The 20,296-nt window shown below is 48.0% G+C and overlaps 2 protein-coding genes across 4 annotated transcripts in view; both read right to left on the bottom strand.

Annotated features, from left to right (window-relative positions):
* PTK7 (protein tyrosine kinase 7 (inactive)) overlaps nucleotides 1-5,450 on the bottom strand; it is a 70,161-nt gene extending 64,711 nt beyond the window's left edge. The window contains exon 1 of the mRNA XM_081295839.1: nucleotides 5,166-5,450. Coding sequence (XP_081151965.1) covers nucleotides 5,166-5,244 — 79 coding nt within the window. The 5' untranslated portion in view covers nucleotides 5,245-5,450. The remainder of the gene's footprint in view (nucleotides 1-5,165) is intronic.
* A 1,222-nt stretch (nucleotides 5,451-6,672) lies between these two features.
* KLC4 (kinesin light chain 4) lies at nucleotides 6,673-20,291 on the bottom strand. Of its 3 annotated transcripts, none has more exons than XM_081295644.1 (16): nucleotides 20,162-20,291; nucleotides 18,332-18,614; nucleotides 17,112-17,342; nucleotides 15,725-15,806; nucleotides 14,939-15,158; nucleotides 14,399-14,486; nucleotides 13,000-13,101; nucleotides 12,636-12,809; nucleotides 12,221-12,320; nucleotides 11,969-12,021; nucleotides 11,486-11,556; nucleotides 11,198-11,306; nucleotides 9,020-9,160; nucleotides 8,611-8,726; nucleotides 8,215-8,278; nucleotides 6,673-7,122 (listed from the first exon to the last, which is right to left on the bottom strand). In XM_081295644.1, exons 2-16 carry the CDS (start codon nucleotides 18,587-18,589, stop codon nucleotides 7,072-7,074), a joined length of 1,860 nt encoding a protein of 619 aa, XP_081151770.1. In that variant the 5' UTR covers nucleotides 18,590-18,614; nucleotides 20,162-20,291; the 3' UTR covers nucleotides 6,673-7,071. The 3 variants fall into 3 exon arrangements, with proteins under 3 accessions (XP_081151770.1, XP_081151771.1, XP_081151772.1); XM_081295645.1 differs by lacking the exon at nucleotides 20,162-20,291 and adding an exon at nucleotides 19,691-20,124; XM_081295646.1 differs by lacking the exon at nucleotides 20,162-20,291 and adding an exon at nucleotides 19,275-19,462.
* Between the last annotated feature and the right edge of the window lie 5 nt (nucleotides 20,292-20,296).

Raw genomic sequence — 20,296 nt, 5'->3', positions numbered from 1 at the left:
AACACTCCAAACACAACTGTCGAAGCTCTATGGAGATATGCCCCCCTTTTATGAATCAGACATGTTCCTGAAAAGTCACCCTTGGACCAAATTTCTTTCCTTTTCCTTTTTTTTTTTTTTTTGTTTAGAGGACTGAACCCAGAGCCAGTTCATCATAAGTTATATCCTCAATCATTTTTATTTTCAAGTTTTATTTTAAGATAAGGTCTTGCTAAGTTGCTGAAGATCTCACTAAATTGCTGAAATTGGTCTTGAACTTGCAAGCCTCCTTAGTCTCTTCAGTTGCTGAGACTAAAGGCATGTACGACCATGCTTGGCTCCTTCAACTAAATTTCTGCTTAACAAATCCAATTTCTTCAATGGCGTTAGCTCTAAAAGAGATGTATGCTCCTTAAAGAAAAGCATAGGTTCTGAGAGGAACTAAACATCACATTTCATGTGACAAAGCTCACAAAGTCACACTTCTAATGGGCAAGTTTCCTGACAAAAATCTAATTCAAATTCAGCCCAAAGTGAGGTAATTTTAATTTTTTTTATTTTTTTTTAAGAGAGAGAGAGAGAGAGAATTTTTAATATTTATTTCTTAGTTCTCGGCGGACACAACATCTTTGTTGGTATGTGGTGCTGAGGATCGAACCCGGGCCGCACGCATGCCAGGCGAGCGCGCTACCACTTGAGCCACATCCCCAGCCCGTGAGGTAATTTTTAAACATACACTTTATACCAGTGTTCACATGAACTGTTATTTATTTATTTAAGTACTGGGAACTGAACCCAGGGAGGGGTACTTTACCACTGAGCTACATCACCAGTCCTTTTTAATTTTCTACTTGGTCTTGCTAAGTTGCTTAGGACCTCACTAAATTGCTGAGGCTGGCCTCGAACTTGCCATTCTCCTGCCTCAGTCTCCAGAGTAGCTGGAATTACAGGCCTATACCACCCTAACCAGCAGGAACTAAGTTATTTAAAGCAAATCTTCAAATATCATACAAGGTCTCAGTCCTAATTTACACAGCTGCAAAAGAAAAGCCCCGTATGGCAAGTTTCTGTATAAGGAGGGACGCCTAGACCAGGATTTCTGGAACTTTAGGATGAAATCATCTGAGGACCTTATTAAAAAGCAGATTGTGATTCTGATTCATGCCCTCAGGGAACGCTGATGTTGCTTGCTTTGGCCTTAATTTCGAGTAGCAAAGTGATAGAAAACCTAGGTCCAGCCAGGCGCAGTGGTGCACCCCAGTAATTCCAGCAGCTCTGGAGGCTGAAGCAGGAGGATCACAAGTTCAAAGCTAGCCTCAGCAAAAGCGAGGTGCTAAGCAACTCAGTGAAACCCTGTCTCTAAATAAAATATAAAATAGGGCTGGGGATGTGGCTCAATGGTCAAGTGCCCCGAGTTCAATCCACGGTACCCTCCCCCTCCCCCCAAAAAAAACCCCACAAAAACAATAAAACCTAGGCCTGATATAGTTCATTGCAGAAGGAACCTCAGTATCAGCTTTTAAGCTACCACCCTCCAAAGCAAGTCAGCTTCACACACAGAGGTGGCTGTCCATGCCCAGAACTCTTGGAGAAAGGCAGAAACTCTGCCACATCAAAATTCAGAAAAGATCCACAAAAAAAGACCACACACCAACAGGGAAGGAGTATGATCTCTTGATTCTGTTATACAGAAATGACCACCAGGCAACCCCACCCCAAAGAAGCTGGACAGGGCACAAAGGATTCCAAGTGCCTAGGAGAGGCTTCACTTTGCCCTTGATTACTCTGCCCTATACACAAAAGGTTTAAGCCCTTTTTAAATGAACCTAGATAGGGCAGAGTACTGAACCTCTACAGAGGAAGGCCCTCAGTAAATTAAGGCCAAACTGGAACAAAAATATGGAAGGTGTCCTAAAAATAACAGATTTCCAAAACAATATCTACTTTATGGCAGGAGAGAAGATAGCTTCAGGAAGGAAGTGAAGGTGAACTGGGCAAAAGAGAGATGGGGAAAGGTAACACAACACACATAGGGGACTGCCCTTGAGGAAAGGAAGGTAGAAGAAAACTAAGTAGGTATCAGGAGCTGACATTTAGGCAGGCTGGCTATAAAGGAGCGTTCCAGTAGGTGGAAAACGTATATTGTGGGGATGATGATGAAGCTGAACAGGTATTCCTGCAAAGCACAGGAGCAGAAAGACCTGGAAAGGGGTCTTTATACATCACTCTACTCAGCTCCAAGAAGCAAGCACCTTTACAGAGGAGGCAAACTGAGAAGTTAAGAAATTAGCCCAGGGCTGGGGTTGTGGTGGGTGGTCAATGGCAGAGCACTTGCCTCGCACATGTGAGGCACTGGGTTTGATCCTCAGCAGCACATAAAAATAAATAAGTAAAATAAAGGTATCATGTCCACCTACAACTAAAAGAATATAAAAAAAAAAGAACAAAAGAAAAGAAATGAAATTAGCCCAGGGCCTGTCAATGAATTTGAGTTGGTTATGCCAAATACTTCACCTCCAGAGCCTAAATACTGACCACCACTTATTGCTGTTCTAAATACTAGAAGTCTAACTATATCCTCTAGAAGTGATCTGAAGCACATCCTTTCCCTCCCATCACACTTTCCACAACTGATAAAAGCAAATCCCAGGCTTGAATTACAGGCTAGAAAAAGTTGGGGAATCTACAGTACAACCTATCCCAAAAAGTGACAACTTAGTTTCCCCAAACAAGAGCCTGGAGGAAAGAATCCAGAGATGGGAATGTGAATAGGGATGGGTGGTGACCACAACTGATTATTCAAGTGACTGGTGTTAAGAATCCCAGGTTTGGGGCTGGGTTGTGGCTCAGTGTTAGAGCACTGGCCTAGCACGGAGAGGCCCTGGGTTCAGTCCACAGACCACATAAAAATAAATAAATAAAATAAAGGTATTGTGTTCAACTACAACTAAAAACTAAATATTAAAAAAAAAAAAAAAATCCCAGGTTTCAAACCTCAAGCCTCCCTGTCCTCCTCCACCATATTTATCACACCAGGGATCTCAGAGTTTGGAAAGTAACTCAGTCATTTACAACATAATTACCCAAACTTCAAAATGGTCTAATCTACAAACCTAGCCAGCCTAGGTTCCTAACTCTGGCCTTATTAACAGTGGGGTCTCACTACAACTCTAGTTAATGACACAGTTAAACAATGAGATGGAAAAATCTACTGTGATCTATTAAAGAATCCGTTGCCCCCTGAAGTCATGTGTCTGGGGTGGATAGAGTTAGGGGATTTCACTACAAGACAACAGGCGCCTCAGCTTCGACTGAAATTGTTTACAGCACATAGATAGGTTCCACACCAAGGCACACTTGGTGGAACTGATTTAAAGCTCTCATTAAAATGTTCTTTTGTTGAGCACAAGACATCCCCCCCCCCAGGAGATTCCAGACCTCCAGTCCCAAGCCCTCAGCCTGCCCTAACTCTCCCTCACCACTGTCTCCCCCTCCCCTGCTAAACACCCATCACTAGATTAACATCAATTAACATCAGAGTCATCTTCTCACAGAAGGAATTTAGCATTTGTTGAACAAGAGACCAGTCTCCACCAGAATCCCCCTAACTTCAGAAACTCTAAACAGCCACAGCAAATGAAGCTGTTTCAGTAGAGTCGAACACCAAAACCCAACCAGACAACCCAGAAGGCCTGTGAGCTCAGGCTGCTCTCCCATATGGCTGGGCCCCCTGATCCTGGCTGTGCAAAGGAAAGGAAAGGAAAAAAAAAAAACTTCCATACTTCCTCTGGGAGCAGATGTGGATTCTGCCATGAGCAATAACCACCACACACATCATAAGATGCACCAGGCAGCTCCAGAAACACCTCTTGCAAAGCCCCAGAGCTTCTTCCTTTCAGGGTTACATTAACCTCTCCTTTTACAATTAAGGGTGAGGGAGATGTTGATTCCATCAGCCCCCAAATCCTTCAACAGCTGGCAGGCCAGGAAAACGTCAGAAAACACAATTCCCTACCCCTGTTTTCCCCACTTCCACTTTTCAAACAAGGGAAAAAGTGACAAACTAGGATATATTCCCTAGGCAGAAGAGGAAGCTGCTTGAGGACCACGACCAAAGATTTTGTATTTAGATAAATGAAGGGACATCTTTTCCTTAATAGTCCAGGGTGTTTGGCATGCACTTTGGGTAGGTTGGTGATTTCCTGTAAAGCACTTCCACACTTCAGAGGTGACTCTCAGGTGTGACTGAGCCAGGAAATAAAAGCTGCAGGGGGGGGGGGGTCCGTCTGCCTTGAGATGCGGGCCACACCCTCATCAAAACGCTGAGGCCCTCCAAGAAAAGCCGGAATAAGCTCTTTTTGCCTTTTTATCTTTAGAAAGTTAGATTGTCTTTCCTCTGTGAGGACGGACAGAATGGAAATCCAGGAAGACGCAGAACAAACCCCGTCCGCACCTTGGCAGGCCGGCCATGCCCGATTTTGGCAGCGGCCTTCACACATTAGTCACCGCGACAGCCTGGGACCCTCTGCTCCCCGGATTCAACTCTGGCACGGAATGAGCTCAGGACTTAGGCCAGAAGCTAGAGAGGATGGAGCGGCCCCTAATTCTTCCCTTCCTCCGCCTTCACCAACAGGGCCATCTGGGGTCCCTGCTTTGCTCGGTAACTTGCAGGAGGGCAGCCAGGAACGTCGGGCCGGCGGAGGCAACAAAGCTCCGCGCTTTGCGCGCCGCAGGTCAATCCGGATCCAGCCCCAGACCGGCCTCTCTCACCTGGACTGTGCCTGCGGGTCGTGGGGGGAATCCGTCTCCCCCACCGCCAACCACCTAACCGCACCCCTCACGGGGGGGCGGGGAGCAATTCGTTTATCCTCCGAAAAGAAAGCCCCCACCAGGAGCCGGTAACTCCTGGCAGTTGTCGAGCAAACTCTCAGGTCGGGCCGGGAAAACTCCGTGGAGGCTAAAAACGCAGGATGGGAGAGGGATCCCGACAGAGTCCGCGAGGGCTTCGCCAGCCTCCAGACCCCCCAGCTCCCTGAGCCCTTCCGCCCGGACCAAGCAGTCCCCGCAAGACTCCCCTTCGCTCCAGGGGTACTGCGCCCGCTCCAGCTCACCTCCCCGGGGCCCCCTCTTGCCCGCCGGACTCCCGCGCTTCCCTAGTCCCGCTCCCACAGCTCGCAGGGACTCACCGCCCAGGAGCGGCAGCAGCAGGACGCTTAGCAGAAGCAGCCGGCAGGGGCCGGCCGCGGATCCCCGCGCAGCTCCCATCACGACCGGCTTGAGGAAAGCGGGAGATGGGCGCACGGAGGGCGCGCAGACAACGCTCCGCGGCGGGCCCAGGAGGCCGACGCACTACAGCGCGGGCGCCGCTGCAGCAGCCGCAGCTGGAGCCGGAGCCCGAGCCCTAGGCGTCCGGAGCTGGAGCCGCGCGCGCCCGGTACCTCCAAGTCCACGCGCGCCGCCGTCGCCGCCAAGCCCCGCCTCACGACACCCCCTCCTTGTTGGCCGCCGCGCGGCGCCCCGCCCCCTCAACGCCCCTTCCCCGCGGTGGCAGGGAGGAGCTCTCAGTTGGGGGAGGGGTCTGAAGAGAGATGCGGGACGGAGAGAGGAAGTATCTGGGGAGTGTGAGGGACCAGGACGAGGTAGGATAGCGTACCTTGTACCCACACACCTGGTTTGCAAGCACGCAGGAGTACCAAAGTGACTCTTTTAATTCGTAGCCCCTTGGAAGAATAGTCAGTTATGTGTCTGCCTGGAAGCTCCGACCCTGTTTCCTCAGAATTCTCCAAGTGGTAAGGAAACAAAACACCAGAAATCTTGACTGAGATCTAGACCAGCAGGTTGTCCTTGGTGTCCCCAAGTAGGGTAAACTAGAGATACTCTGGAGCCCTAGGAAGATGTAGTGGGAGAAGCCGGAGGGGGGCGGGGCGGAGAGCAAGGCTGGGGTCTGGTTTGGCTTTGGACCAATCTGAACCGAAAGGCGAAACATGCTGGGCATTGAAAGCCAGGCTGAAGGTTGTTAGATTCATCCCAAGTCCATCTCCAGGCTGTTTGGGCCATGTCAGGGCATGGCCAAGTCTCCAGCTGTGGGGAGGCCCTGCTGTGCACAGCCCTTGTTCCAGGCATCCCCCTCCTACCCCCAGCGCCACCACCCCCACATTCTTTCTTTGTTGTGAAAGCAGCAAGGGGTGTAGGAGGCGGGTCAGGAGGAGTCAAACTTTAGAAGATGGGCCCCAGCTGCTGTTCAGGCCTCCAGGATAGACTGGGAGGGGATGGATAGTGCCTTGTCCCCCCCTTGGTTCTGGAGGGCCCCCCAGGCCTGCTTAGACCTCCCTTCCCCCCAAGCAGCTGGGAGGAGGAGGGGCAGCGACAGAGGGCCTCACAGGCAGAAGAAGTGGCGCCAGGACTCCAGGGTCCTGCCACATGGCCACCACATGTCCCTGACAACCCAGTCCACAACACCTTCTCCTTGAGTTGTAGGCCTCCTTCCCCATCCCCCAGATGCCTTCCTTCAGGCCCTGTGGGAGAGGATACAAACAAGGGAGAAGAGAGAAGAGATTCAAGAATCAACCAACACTATTCCTGGTACCCCATCCACCGTTGCCCCTCACCCTTCTGTGAAAGGCCCCAACAAAATCCTTGCTTCCTATCCCCTTCAATCAGGACTCAAGCAGCAGAAAGTTTACCTGATTCTTTTTTTTTAATTTAAGAAATGTGAAATACATGGACCTGAAGTGAGGCAGCAAAGGGAAGGGAACAAAAGAGGCCAGGGCAAGGCGACTGGCCAGCCCCAAACCCCTGACAGAAAAGTCAGCAGCAGACTACATCTCTGAGATGCATTCCTGCTTTATACCCACCTTGGGGGCCTCAGAGCCAGCTATTTTAGAGGACCCCAGGGTGGGGAGAGTGTATCCTGAGGGTCCTTCCTAAGGGGGATTCCTGAGGAGGGAGCTGAGACCCTACAGGCAGCAGCAATCTTCCGGTTAAACTGCTCCTCCTTCACTGTCCCACCTTGGGGTAGAGAAGAGGCTGGAGCAATAGGGAATGCCGTGTAGGCTGTGGAGGACCCAGCAGATCTAGGGGATGGGTTGAATGTCAGCTGCTTGAAGAGAGGTCCATGGTGCTGGCACTGAGGCCCCGAGAGACCTGAAAAAACAGACATTACCATCCCATCAACCCAGGGACCTCAGCTTTCCAAAGACTGTCTCCCAGAGTCCATCTAACCCAGGGCTGAAATCTATTTCTGGACTTAGGATCAGATCTATAAGCTCAACTCCAAGTTCTGAGACTTTGGTTAGGCCCTGCTAGGATCTTCCAGAAGGCTAGAATCTGATGCAGAAACTACCAGGAGAAAGCACAAGAATATTCACATATTCTTTGAATGAGCTGAACGTAAGTAGTCATCATCATCACTATTTTCTCAAATGGAGACTACTTAATACTTTTATTCTTTTTTAATATTTATTTTTTAGTTATAGGTGGGCACAATATCTTTATTTTATTATTTTATTTTTATGTGGTGCTGAGGATCAAACCTAGTGCCTCATGCATGCTAGGTGAGTGCTCTACCACTGAGCCACGGCCCCAGCCCGATATTTTTATTCTTTTTCTTTGTCTTGGACTATAAAGTCCCGAAGGTGAGTAATATGGTAGCTGCAGAAGAATAATTAAGTGTCTTCAATGGAGGTTAGTATCTCCATTCTTGAATTATTCAAAATTCCAAAGTAACAATTTAGAGAGCATCAATTCCTAGTTTCTTCTTTCTTGTATTTGGGGGGGTTTTGTTGTTGTTGTTGTTATTGTTGTTGTTTGGTTGTTTGGTACTGGGGATTGAACTGAGGGGCTCTTAACCACTGAGTCACACATAACGTAGCCCCCTTTTATTCTTTATTTTGAGAGAAGGTCTTAACAAGTTGCTTAGAGCCTTGCTAAGTTGCTGAGGCTCTAACTTGAGATCCTACTGCCTCAGCCTCCCAAGTCATTGGGGATACAGGTATGCACCACCACACCTGGCTCTTAGTCCCCTCTTGATTAATTTACTGGTTATTATGTCTAGCCTAAAAAATGCCCCTTGTTGGTTACTCCCAACCCCCCAACAAGCTATTGACAGATTCCTCAAGGACTCCAATTCCCTGGCCCATCTTCATCACAGGAGACTTTTCCCTCTTCCCTGCCTTTCATGGGCTTGCTTGATAATCCTTTTCTCACCCACCAATATGCTCACAGCACCACTCTTACCTGGAGAGGTGCTGCACTGGGTTGGTTCAAATAATTCAAAGAGGCTGCCCGCTTCATGTTGCTGCTACAATGGAAAATAAAATAAATAGGACCTCTTTTCTTTCTTCCAGGGGCCCTGAAGCTACAGGCCTCTTGGGCAGTATCACATTAAGTCAGATCACTGCTGCCTCACCATCCCCCATGCCACACCCACTCTTATCTGCATCAGGCATCAGTATTTCCTCAGGTAATTTCATCCCCCATTGAGGCACCCATCCTGCAAGAACTCCTTTGGTCACCATTTCCATTGACCTCTATGTGCCTCTCCAATACTCTTCTCCAGAGATCAGGGACCAAGAGGAGTTGCAGGCAAGGGCTTACTTGCCTGCTTTGCCATAACTCAACCTCATTGTGTACCTGGAAGGCCGAGGCTCAGTCCCCTGGAGCTTCCTCACCAAGAGTTCGCTGCTTCTACGAAGCACATCCCGGATCTTGCCCAGAGAGCCACTCCTCTGCAGGGTCCCACTGCCATCCTGACATAGAGGGATGGGCAATCAAAGCTAAAGGAATCCCACGCAGACTAGCTTCTGAGTAGACTCAGAGAGATTTATTCTGCATAAGTCCTCCCAAAGCCCAGTGATTGAAAACAAGATCACAGTCAAAAGTTGGCTTCCCGAGGTAGTCCTGGGGGATGGACTAATTGGAATGGGGACACATGTCCTCATTGTAGGTTGCCCTCCAGAACCTGGAAAAAGGCAGGCTCAGAGCCTCTCACACCACCAGCAGGAGAAGGCAGGAGAGATCAAGGAGAAATGATTAGACTTACCCCTGACCATTCAACAGCCACAGAAGCATCTTCACCTCCCTCAAATTTCACACTGTCCCCAGGTCCCTCCTGGGAGGTCCTTCTACCATCACCCTCCCCAAGCAGCTCTGCCACCTTGGTCTGGCTGATAGGATCAGTGCCCTGGAAGAAAAAGGAAGAAGCTTAATTTCTCAGGGTGAGCTCTAAATTTTTTCTCCACCATCAGGACTGTAAGGAAAACATTCTTGTATTTTTTCTCCTTGTGATATCCCAGTACACAACTACTAGGGCAATACTCACTTGTTCTATTTGTGATGCACTTTTTTTTTTTTTAATACTAGGGATTGAACCCAAGGGTACTTAACCACTGAGCCAAATCCCCAGCATTTTTTATATTTCATTTAGAGACAAGGTCTCATTAAGTTGCTTAGGGCCTTGTTAAGTTGCTGAGGCTGGCTTTGAACTCACAATCTTCCTGCCTCAGTTCCCCCCCACCAGCCACTGGGATTATAGGCATGTGCCACTGCACCTGGCTGCAATACACTCTTACATATAAATACGTCGATGTATTTTACATATATATGTGTGTATGTATATATACATATATATTTAATTTTATTATATTCTTTTTAGGCAGCATTCCTTGCATGAACATCTCTCTCTCTGGGTAAAACTGGTAAAAACTACAGTCTGAGAGCCTTGCTTGCTGGTAGCAATGTCACACACCTGTAATCCCAGCAACCCAGGAGGCTGAGGCAGGAGGATCACAAGTTCAAAGTCAACCTAAGTAACTTAGTGAGGTCCTAAGCAACTTAGGAAAACCCTGTCTCATCTTGGGATGTAGCTCAGTGTTTAAGCACCCCTGGGTTCAATTCCCAGTATAAAACAAAAACAAAAACAAGCTACACACCTATAATCCCATCAGTTTGGGAGGCTGAAGCAGGAGGATCACAAGTTCAAAGCCAGCCTCAGTAATTTAGCAATACCCTGTCTCAAAGTAAAATATAAAAATGGGCTGGGAATGTGGCTCAGTAGTTAAGTGCCCCTGGGTTCAATCCCTGGTAACAAAAAACAAAACAAAAGTAAATCAAGTCTGAGAGCCTTTTTTATTTAAAAAGCCATAGGTTGCTTATTGGTTAATCAATGATCCTAAAATATATGTCTGAATTTTTTTTTAATCCTAGAAAGCTATACATCCATCTGGTACCCTGAAAGTTATATAGATAGTTGTATCACAATATCCTTAACCTCCAAGTGTGGTGGCTGGGTGTAGAAGTGAGAGAATAACTGTTCTTAAGAAGACTAAGGGGGCTGGGGATGTGGCTCAGGCGGTAGCGCGCTCGCCTGGCATGCGTGCGGCCCAGGTTCGATCCTCAGCACCACATACCAACAAAGATGTTGTGTCCGCCGAGAACTAGAAAATAAATTAAAAAAAAAAAAAAAAAAAAAGAAGACTAAGAAGCAAGTGCAATGGTGCACACCTGTAATCCCAGTTACTTGGTAGGCTGAGACAGGAGCTGCAAAAGTTTGAGACCAGCTGCAGCAACATAGTGAGACCCTGTCTCAAAACTGGAAAAATTAAAATAGCTAGGAAGATAGCTCAGTGGCAGAGCACCCCAGGTTCAATCCCAGTATCATGGCAGGGTCAGGGGGAGAAAGCTAAGAAAAAGAAAGACCAATGTGGCAGTGGTGAAAGAGTCAAACTCAATTTTCCTGCTCATTTTTGCTAAACACAACTCTTACTTATAAATATGTATAAATATGCTTATAATTTCTAGCAGGCAAACAATGTCATTTATTTAAAAAACAATTCTTAATGGGCTTCCCTCCTTAGATTACTTTTTACATAAATCAAACTGGTGTATTGGTTTGTTTTTGTTGTTGTTGTTGTTTTTACCATAGACCACACAGACTTTATTTCACAATCTATTAATCAGTCAAGATTCACAATTTGAGCAGTTTCAACTTTGGGCTCTCCTAACCTCAGCCTCTTATCACCATGCCCATCCATAGGAAAGGAAGGGAATCTTCAGCCTAGCATCCTCACCACAAAGGGTAGACTGGGAGGAAGAACACACTTCATAACCATAAGACTGTCTCACCTTTCTCTCCTTCCTATTAGCCTCTCATTTTCAGGACACTCACAAGAGGCCTGAGCATCCCTTGTCCTCAGCGCTATTCCTTCCCCAGGCCTCTGACCTGTTTCCGGGAACGCAGAGCACATTCCTCCAGGGTCTCAGCTGCCTCCAGTTTTCCTTGGCGCCTGTATAAAGCCCCTAGGTTTCTCAGAGTAGTGTTCACTGTGGGGCTATGGAAAGAGACCGGGAGGAAGGGAGAATGGGTTCAGCGGGGTAAACAGGAGACAAAGGGAGCAGAGCTAAGGCTGAGGGAAGGTAAAAGAATAGAAAGAAAAAGGTGCAGGAGGCTGGGATCAGAGCTTGGGAGGATGGGAATAGGAGGCCAAACCACTGTTCTTAGGCAGCTCACCTGCTCACTTTGCAGGCCTTGTACCAGCCTCCATATTCAGCATAGGGTGTGCCTCCCTCACGGTGCCGGCTCTGCAGCAGAGGGGAAGCCAGAGATGAGGATACAGAGATGCTAAGGGATAAGATGGGCAGGGGGGAGCTGGGGATGTGGCTCAAGCGGTAGCGCGCTCGCCTGACATGCATGCGGCCCGGGTTCGATCCTCAGCACCACATACAAACAAAGATGTTGTGTCCGCCAAAAACTAAAAAAAAAATATTAAAATTCTCTCATTCTCTCTCTCTCTCTCTCTCTCTCTCTCTCTCTCTCTCTCTCTTTAAAAAAAAAAAGAAGATGGGCAGGGGGTTAGCATGCAGGCTGGTGTGGGAAGGCACCATGTATCTGGGGCTGGAGCTGGGGTGGGAAGTGAGTAGCTGGGTTAATGCAATGAGCAAGACAGAGGCCCTGACAGCCTTGGGGGTCCCCAGGTTGGGCACTCCCACTCACTTTGCTCATTTCTTCCCGTTCCTCTGCATGCATCCAGATGGGCTTGTGATGATCTGGGGGTGACACATGGGGTGGAGTGAGGAGGTTATATAAGACAGCTGTACGGTCTGGAGGCGCCAGGACCCGGAGACCAACAGGGCTGAACTAAAGGGATCTGGCTCCCCCTGGGTACTACTGTTGGCCTAATACCCCACCTTTAGTTCAAATTTATTTTCCTCCCTGTAGCCCAGTCCCCAGACCCTCACCACTCACCATCCACAGACCCAAACTCCTGCACATGGGCACGAGTCAGGATCTCCTTGTACAGGGTCTCAGCCTCAGCGTATTTGCCCTGCTTCAGGTAACAGGAAGCCTGGAAGACAGGAGCAAGAGATGGAAGGAGACAAGGTCTTGGCCAGATTCAGGGAGTTCCATTTCTTGGTGTCTATGTGAGTTTCCCCAGAGGTCCTCCTTACACACCCTTTTCAAGCTGCAGGGTTATAGGTATCCCCACCCTACTCCCAGGAGGCTATGGCATGAAGCAGATGCCGCACCCCCAATGGCATATCATTGATGAAATAGGCACATCATTGATGAAAGTAGTGTACCAAATTATGATACTGATTCCAAGACCCAAGTGGCCTTTCCCTTCCCTTTCTTCCACCCATCTTGTCCCCTTCTTCCTTACCAGGTTGTTCTTGGTCCGAGCTACATTAGGGTTATCTGGCCCCAGCTGCCCCTCGTAGATAGCCAGTGCCCGCTGGTAATAGCGTTCCACAGCCTCATACTTGCCCTGGTTTTGGCACAATAGGGCCAAGTTATTCAGCTGCTTTGCCACATCTGGGTGGTCAGTGCCCAGGACCTGAAAAGGAGCAAAGGAACAGATGAATGACTATGATTATGTGTGTGCATGCACATATGGGGAGCAGAAGGAAAAGAAAGAGAAGAAAATAAAGCAGAGGTAAGGGAGAGGCAAGAGGGAAGGTAGGTCAGGAGAGATGAGGAGAAGGGGCTGCGGTGACAAGTGAAGGATGGAGAGAGAATGTGGGTACCTTTTCTCGAATCTCCAGTGCTCGCTGGCACAGTGGCTCTGCCTCCTTGTATTTTCCCCTTTTGCCATACAGCACAGCCAGATTATTGAGTGTGGCAGCCACCTGCAAGGGAAACCTGTCCCATCAGACACTAGTGCTGCAAAAGATCTAAACGAATCTGAGTTGTAGCAGTCCCCAAGACAATATTAAGGAGACTTGACTCCATCACCCTGACCAAAGGCTGGGAGGATGGCAAATTGCTGCCTGGGATGGTTCTGAGGCTCTATAGGGGTGTAGTATTGCCCTCTAGGGGGATTTTTAGAAATTTCTGTGTGTCTGTAACTAGGGATTTAGTCAAGGGTGCTCTACCTCTGAGCTCTATTCCCCAGCCCTGTTTTTTGTTTTCATTAAATTGCTGAGGCTGGCCTCAAACTTGCAATCCTCCTCCCTCAGCCTCTTAAATCACTGGAATCACAGAAGTGTGCCACCACACCCCGTGATTTTTAGAAATTTCTGATGGTGTTTTTTTTTTGTTGTTGTTGCCATAAAGATTGGGGGCACTATTACCAATGGGAAAACAGGAACACTACAACTGTTTTTCACATGCAGGTCAGTGGTCAACTTTTGAACAGACTGCCAGACATTCAGACACTGAGCATAAGCTTTGGCCTTTGGTAGGATATCAAGGTAGGAGTTATATTTTCTGAGCTAATCATCCCTGCCTATCATCACATGTCATATCATAGGGAATTACTTTCACATGTTCAGCTCCTTTTTACATGAAAATATTTTACAATATTTTAAATAAAATCTTACTTCTCACTTTTTCTACTTTGACAATCTATCATTTGTTTTGGCATGCTACCCCTACTTAAGGTTATTTCTTTCTCTTATGTTCAAATAAGTCTGGTCTGTGGTTACTTACTGTAACACTACAGTTTAATTGAGTCTCCATCTATACTTCTTTTCTTTCATTTTTCTAGTATGGCTTCCTAGTCTTCTGAATCCAAAGTCATTCATTATATATCAGTTATGTATCATTGTGTCTTCTAGCACAATTGTACTCAATACAGCTATTGCTGCGTTTTTACTTTTTATTTTATGTATTATTATAAATTACTTTCCTGTTTCTTTTATATTAATTAGGGAATCATATTAAATTTCTTGGAAATCTTATATGTAAGTAGGACACATTACCTATGAATTAAATTCAGGAAAATATTCATAGTAAAAAGGAGTCATCGAGTCTCAGAGCATTAAAACCACTGGGCTCCCTGGAAAGTGCATGGAAGAAAAGAGTTCTGATGCCTCCTTCCTAAGCACCCCTAGAGAGAGGACTGAGGGCAGCAGGTGGGGAAGCTAAGAGAGGGCGAAAGAGCAATGGGGTGGGGAGCACTGGAAGAGGACCAGGAATACTGACAGCAGGATGGTCCCGGCCCAGGGTGCTCTCCCGGATGCTGAGAGCATCATTCAGCAGATGGGCAGCTTCCTTATACTTATTCTGATCCCTAGAAAAGAAAAAAGGGGACAGGTGTTACCCTGAATTCTGTCCCCACAACATATCCTTCCCTCCCTCCCTTTGAGAATACTGTGTCCCAGAAGACTGGGAGTCCCTGGAGACAGGAAGCCTGGCATGGACAGTGAGAGGGTTTCACTGACACACCCACACCAGGCTACAGATCACTGCCAATCCAAGAGGAGGCCACAAGTCACGGGAAGCAAGAGACACTTTTCAGAAGAGAGACTAGAGAAGCAAAGAGCCTGAGAGATGAGTGTTCTTTGAGGTTGAGGGCTTGGGAATGGAAAAAAATAAGTATTCTGGTACATGAGGAAGCACCGTAGTAGAATACACTGGAAAGACCAACAGGAAGGAGAGGCACCTAGTAGAGAGGAGGCACGGGAGCCAGAGGAGGATCAAGGGGTAAATAGGTATTGTGGGCCATGCAGAGGGCGTACTAACCGATATACCAAAGCAAGGATGTTGAGCATGGTAGCCACATCAGGGTGGCCACGGCCAGATGTGCGTTCCAGGTCCTCTAGTGCCTGTTTGCAGAGTGGCACAGCCACCTCATAGCGACCCTGGGCTGCATACTGGATCACCAGGTTGTGCAGAGTCCGCAACCTTGCTGGGATCTCATATCCACCCTGCTGGGCTGCTGCTGCACCCTGGCCACGGGACACTAAACCATCCCAGAAAGTGAACAGGAGACTTCCTCAGAGGACTCTTCCTCTCCCCTTTGGGTATGCCTCCCAACTCCCATACCATGTCTCCTGTGCTACCACCCCCACCCCGCCGCGCCAAGGAAACCTGCTTCCAATGCTATTGTTTTATCCATTCCCTTGCATCTGTGCCCATCACAAACCCATCTGTTCACCTAGTAATTCATTCATTCAACAAACACTTATTGAACAAGCATAAGCCAGTGGCTGTCCCAGGATTACAAAATAAGAAATACCCAGTTCTTTCCCTTGAAGGGCTCATGATCTTCCCATCCCAGGATCCCTCTCTGAATGCCTTGCTAATGAAACCTGTATCATTTTCTTGTTGGTATTCTTAGTAGTCCTCACTATTAAGTGTTTAATAAATATTGATGAGTGAGGAGGAGGCTGAGGAAATGAAAATACTAGCCCAGTCCCTTCTCTATCTCCAGAGGAAGTGGAGAGCTTATTTCTGGATGATGAGCATCCAGTACACAGGGTGGGCCCTGCTGGGACCAGCCTTATCCAACTTCAGAGGCCAACTCACAACCATTGCTGGGGTCCTCTTCTTCCTCATTGGGGAAGAGGTCATCCAGGGAATCCTTGGTAGCATCTCCTTCTTTGTCCTCCTAAAAAGGAAGAAGCAGCATGACCTCTTCATGGGTCCCTCTAAGTCATAAAATCTCTGACAGATGGGGCTTAGGAAAAGAGCCTTATTCCTGCCTCTGCCCTAAGGAAAGGCCATCATCTGGCCAAGTCAAGCTCAGGCTTCTCTTCCTTCCCTCCCTTCCCATTCAGAAACCACCTTACCCTAAACTACCTTCCCTCTCCAGCCCCTCCCTCTCTCCTGCCCAACTATTGTAATTATAGCCCCAGTGCTGATCCCTCTGTTTACATTGATTACATGTCTGCCATGTCTCTCCTGAGGGGAAGGAGTGTTTCTGACCTTGACACGTACCCAAAGTGTCTGGCACTTCTGCCCATCATCTGGCACTGCTTACTCTGGACTTAGTGCCAGACCCTCATATATCACCTATTTCCACACTGGAGAAATTTGCTTTTTCCTATTAGGAACTGCAGTTTAATACAAAGATCTCTAGTCCTCCTACCAACTTCACCAATGTGCTCTATGAAAATCATCTCATTTTCTCTGAGGCAGACCAGCTCTCCATCCCTGAACTCTTCTTACCTGTGACACCCTCTGTCCTGTCTAGAAAGCTCCTCCTTCTCTTTTGTCATCCTTCAAAATTCATCCCAACTCCTAACATTCCAATAAGCATTCCAAACCTGTACCCTGCTTCCTCTGTGAATCACTCTCAGACCATTCCAAATCTCAGGGACCTATCTTCTTTGAATTTCCCTTACACTGACTAAACCACTCATCCAGAATGAGCACCTGCTGCTTTGGATTATCATGGATGTGTTCTCCTGTGTAAGCCTTGTTCCCTAAAGAAACATTATAAACTCAAGAAGGAACTCTCATAGTTCTTTACTTCTCTTCTATGTATGTCTTCTTGCACTGCATAAAGCACAGAAAAACCTAATGCCTGTTCAGTAAGGGTTGAATTTCATACATTTTGAGAGCAAATTTTAAGAGGGTCTTGCTCAACTGAGAGGATTCTGGATTTGAATTATCCAGCTGTTTGTCTTTCTCCTATCACAAATATACCCATGAGAGCAGGAATGTCTGCTCCATTCATGAGTAGAGTACATAATACCTGGAGCATAGGAGGCATTTAATTAAATATTGATTGAATGAAAATTGTTTCCTCTTCTTCTTGTTTAACCTAGAGTTGGTGTCAGGACTGAAAAAGGAATTATTCCAAGTAGGGACAGCTTGGCCATCAATCCTGGCCTCCAGGGATGACGGAGCAATTGCCTCCTGATTTTGCCCAGATACTAGCTTCTAGCCAATCCTGCCTGTGCAAACTCACCGTTGTGTGTCCATCCTCATCATACTGCCGCAGCTGTCCCAGGAACTCCAGGTGCTTCTTTTCCTCCTCCAGCTGAGCCACAGCCTGTTCACTACGCTGTAGCCGCTGCTGGGTGCCTGCCAGCTCATCCCGGAGCCACTGGTTCTCTTGGCACAGCCGCCGTACCTGAGCCCGTAACTTTTGCTTCTCTGACTCCACTGTGCTCAGATGGCTGGCAAGAGCCAGCATGACCTAGGTGGGTACATCCTGTAAGCTCCAGATTCTGGGTGGCAGCAATCAGGGACAGGCAAGAGGGAAGCCTCCTGGGAGGTGGCAAGTGGCAGCAGCACAGAGGAGCAATGGATAGAAGTAGGTAGCAATGGCTTTACCTTGAAAATATACCCTGAACTAATTTCTCACCACCTCCATTATCATTACCCTAGGCCACGCCACCAGCTCCACCCAGATTACAACGACCTCCTCAAAGGCCTCCCTGTTTCTACCCTTTCCCTTAGAGTGTGTTCTCAACCTAGCAGTCAGATGATGTCAAGTTAGACTTTTTAAAACGTTTCAACAGTTTTCATCTCTTGAAGTTAAAGTCTGCAAGTGCCACATGATCTGTCCTCCTCTCCCCTCTTCCATTACTCTTCAGATTTAATTTTTTATTTGCTTTTCCTTCATTCACTCTACTGTAGCCACGCTGGCCCCTTGCTGTTAACTGAAATCATCAGGCAGGTTCCAGCTCAGGGCCTTTGCACTCACAGTTCTCTCTACTTAGGACACTCTTTCCCTATTTCTTGCATGACTGGTTTCCTCACCTTCAGATCTTTGCTGAAATATTATGTTTTCAATGAGGTCTTTTTTAGCCATCCTACCTAAAATTGTACTCTCTCTCCACACTTCCTAGTTCCCTTCCCTTCATTATTTTTATCTTTTTATCCTTAACAATTATCACTTTGACAACACTGAATCATTTACTTACTTATTTGTGTACTGTTCATCTTTCCCAGCTAGAATGACAGCTCCAAGATGGCAAAGACTTTTTTTTACTGCTGTCTTTAGTGATGTATGCCAGTTCCCAGAAGAGTTTCTGGCACATAGTAGGGGCTTTAATAGATAATTACTGTATGAATGAATGTAAATGTCCAGGACAAGATGATCCTAAGTGACCCCAAACCTCCAATCAGACAATTGCCCCTCCTTGTACTATGGACTCCTTGGCACCACCCCTGTCCTCTCACCTGGGCCTCACTCAGCCCTAGCTCGATGTTTTCCATAGAGCGACGCAGTTGCCGGGCCTTTTCATGCACCAGCCCTTCCTCATGGCCTCCCTGCTGTAGACACTCAATAGTTTGGGACAGGCTTTGCAGCACAGCCTGGTGTTCACTGTGTAGGGCCTCCAGTCCTTGGCTCACCAGCCGGGTGCTCCCCAGGATCTCCTCTTGGCTAAGGCGGTGCCCTGCAGGCTCATCCCGCTGCCCCAACACCAGGCCCGACATCCTGGCCAGGTGTAACTCGCCTGGGCTAGAGAGAAACAACAGAGTTCAGGTAGGGTAAAAATGAGACAGGGGCTGAGGTCAGAACATGGTGCAGATTTGAGCGAGCGAAGGAACAAGAGTATGTGGCTCAGCTGGAGAGAGTAATCAGTAGGGAGGCAGCCTATACCACTAAACACATAACTAAGATGAGGGAGAGGAAGTGATTTAAATGAAGAAAGTCTATAGAAGGAACAAAGGTGCTAAGAACTAGCAGAGGGATCTAGGACTTGGGAATAAAGCAAACCAAACAGGAATTGGAGAGAGAGCTTAGCTTAGGAAAAGGGAAAGGGATGAGGGACAGCTCTACAGGGATCAGAGAAGGTACTTGAGAAAGCTGAAAGAGAATAGGGTTAAAGTAGGCAGGAGATATACAGAAAATAAAGCAGAGGCTTCCAAGAAAGGGAAGGAATAGGTTTCAAAGTTAAATTATGAGAGGGAAAAGAAGAAAGCAAGAGCCTTTCTCACAGGATTCAGTGGGTTATACATCTTTAGGCTACATCACCCACAGAACTAGACCAGCATCTCCAAATCGGGTCAGCCTGTCTCTTTCCACTAATCTTCAGCCCATACTTCCCAACACCCTAGGATTAGGCTGTCTACCTACTTCCTCAAAGGTTCTAGTTTTTCATCTCTGAAGTCCTCTTACCTGTGAGCAGAGCTCTTGGCACCACCACTCAGGCCTGAGCCGGAAGAAACTCTGCTCAGCAGCTAGGGATTCAGAAGGATCTGCCCTGCCCAAAGTCCAGAAGTCCGGCAGTCCCACCCCTTCTCTTACCACTTCACAGTCACTCAGAGGACCTGGCACAGAGCCCCATCCAGGACAAACACCCTACCTCCCTCTGCCTTCAGGTCTTCAAAGACGACCAATGTCCCTCCTCCTTCTCCAACTCAGGCCTGGGGAGCTATTTTCTCCCAAGAAGGGAGATTTGATTTAATCAGCGACCTGAGGCAAAGGGTGTGTCTAGGAAAGCGTGAGGACGGAGACCTGGTCACTCCTAGCCCAGTTAATTCCATGGCTTTGTCTGTTTGGAGCACCTCTTAACAGGCTCTGAGGGGAATCACCTTAGGATGCTTCCTAAGTGTCTGATGGTGCAGGGAAGAATGGGAGGTCAGTTGAGCAGCTGCAGGGTCACAGGGAATTGCGACGCTGAGAGTTGGTCTCCAGGACCTGGGGTGGCGGTTCAGGAGTGTCTAGAATTGCGGACCTGCCCTGAGGCCCAGAGCGGGGATAGAGTGAGACAGGCGGGGGCCGCAGGGAAGGAGGTGTGGGTGGACGACCGAGGTTCGTGTCGCGGGCGAGGACCTGACAGCCAGGTAATCCCGAGGTCACTCACTTGGTCGCGCAGGGGGCGGGGCAGACTGTCGGTCTGTCCGTCGGAACGCTGATGGGCGGGGAAGAATGGGGGCGGAGTTTTTAAGTCGAGAGTTTTGTGAGGTTGGTCGGGAGAGAGTTGTTCATCTGTCCGAGAATGAGGGAATAAAAGGTGACGGTGACCTTAGCCTTCAGCCCTAGGGGTACCCTGAAAGACTCACCTGCACTCTGTTGGTCTGGCGCCGCCTTTGCCGGTACTGCCCCTTTAAATTAATCATGGCTGCCGCTTGAGGCAATTGTTTTGACGGCTCTGGGGGCGGGGCCGAGTCCTCAGTCAAGCGACCTTAGAACCGCCT

The sequence above is a fragment of the Spermophilus citellus genome (assembly GCF_964194105.1).
Source record: "Spermophilus citellus genome assembly, chromosome: 5".
Lineage (NCBI taxonomy): Eukaryota > Metazoa > Chordata > Mammalia > Rodentia > Sciuridae > Spermophilus > Spermophilus citellus.
The sequence above is the reverse complement of the archived record's forward strand: the minus strand, read 5'-3'. Positions and strand labels throughout refer to the sequence as shown.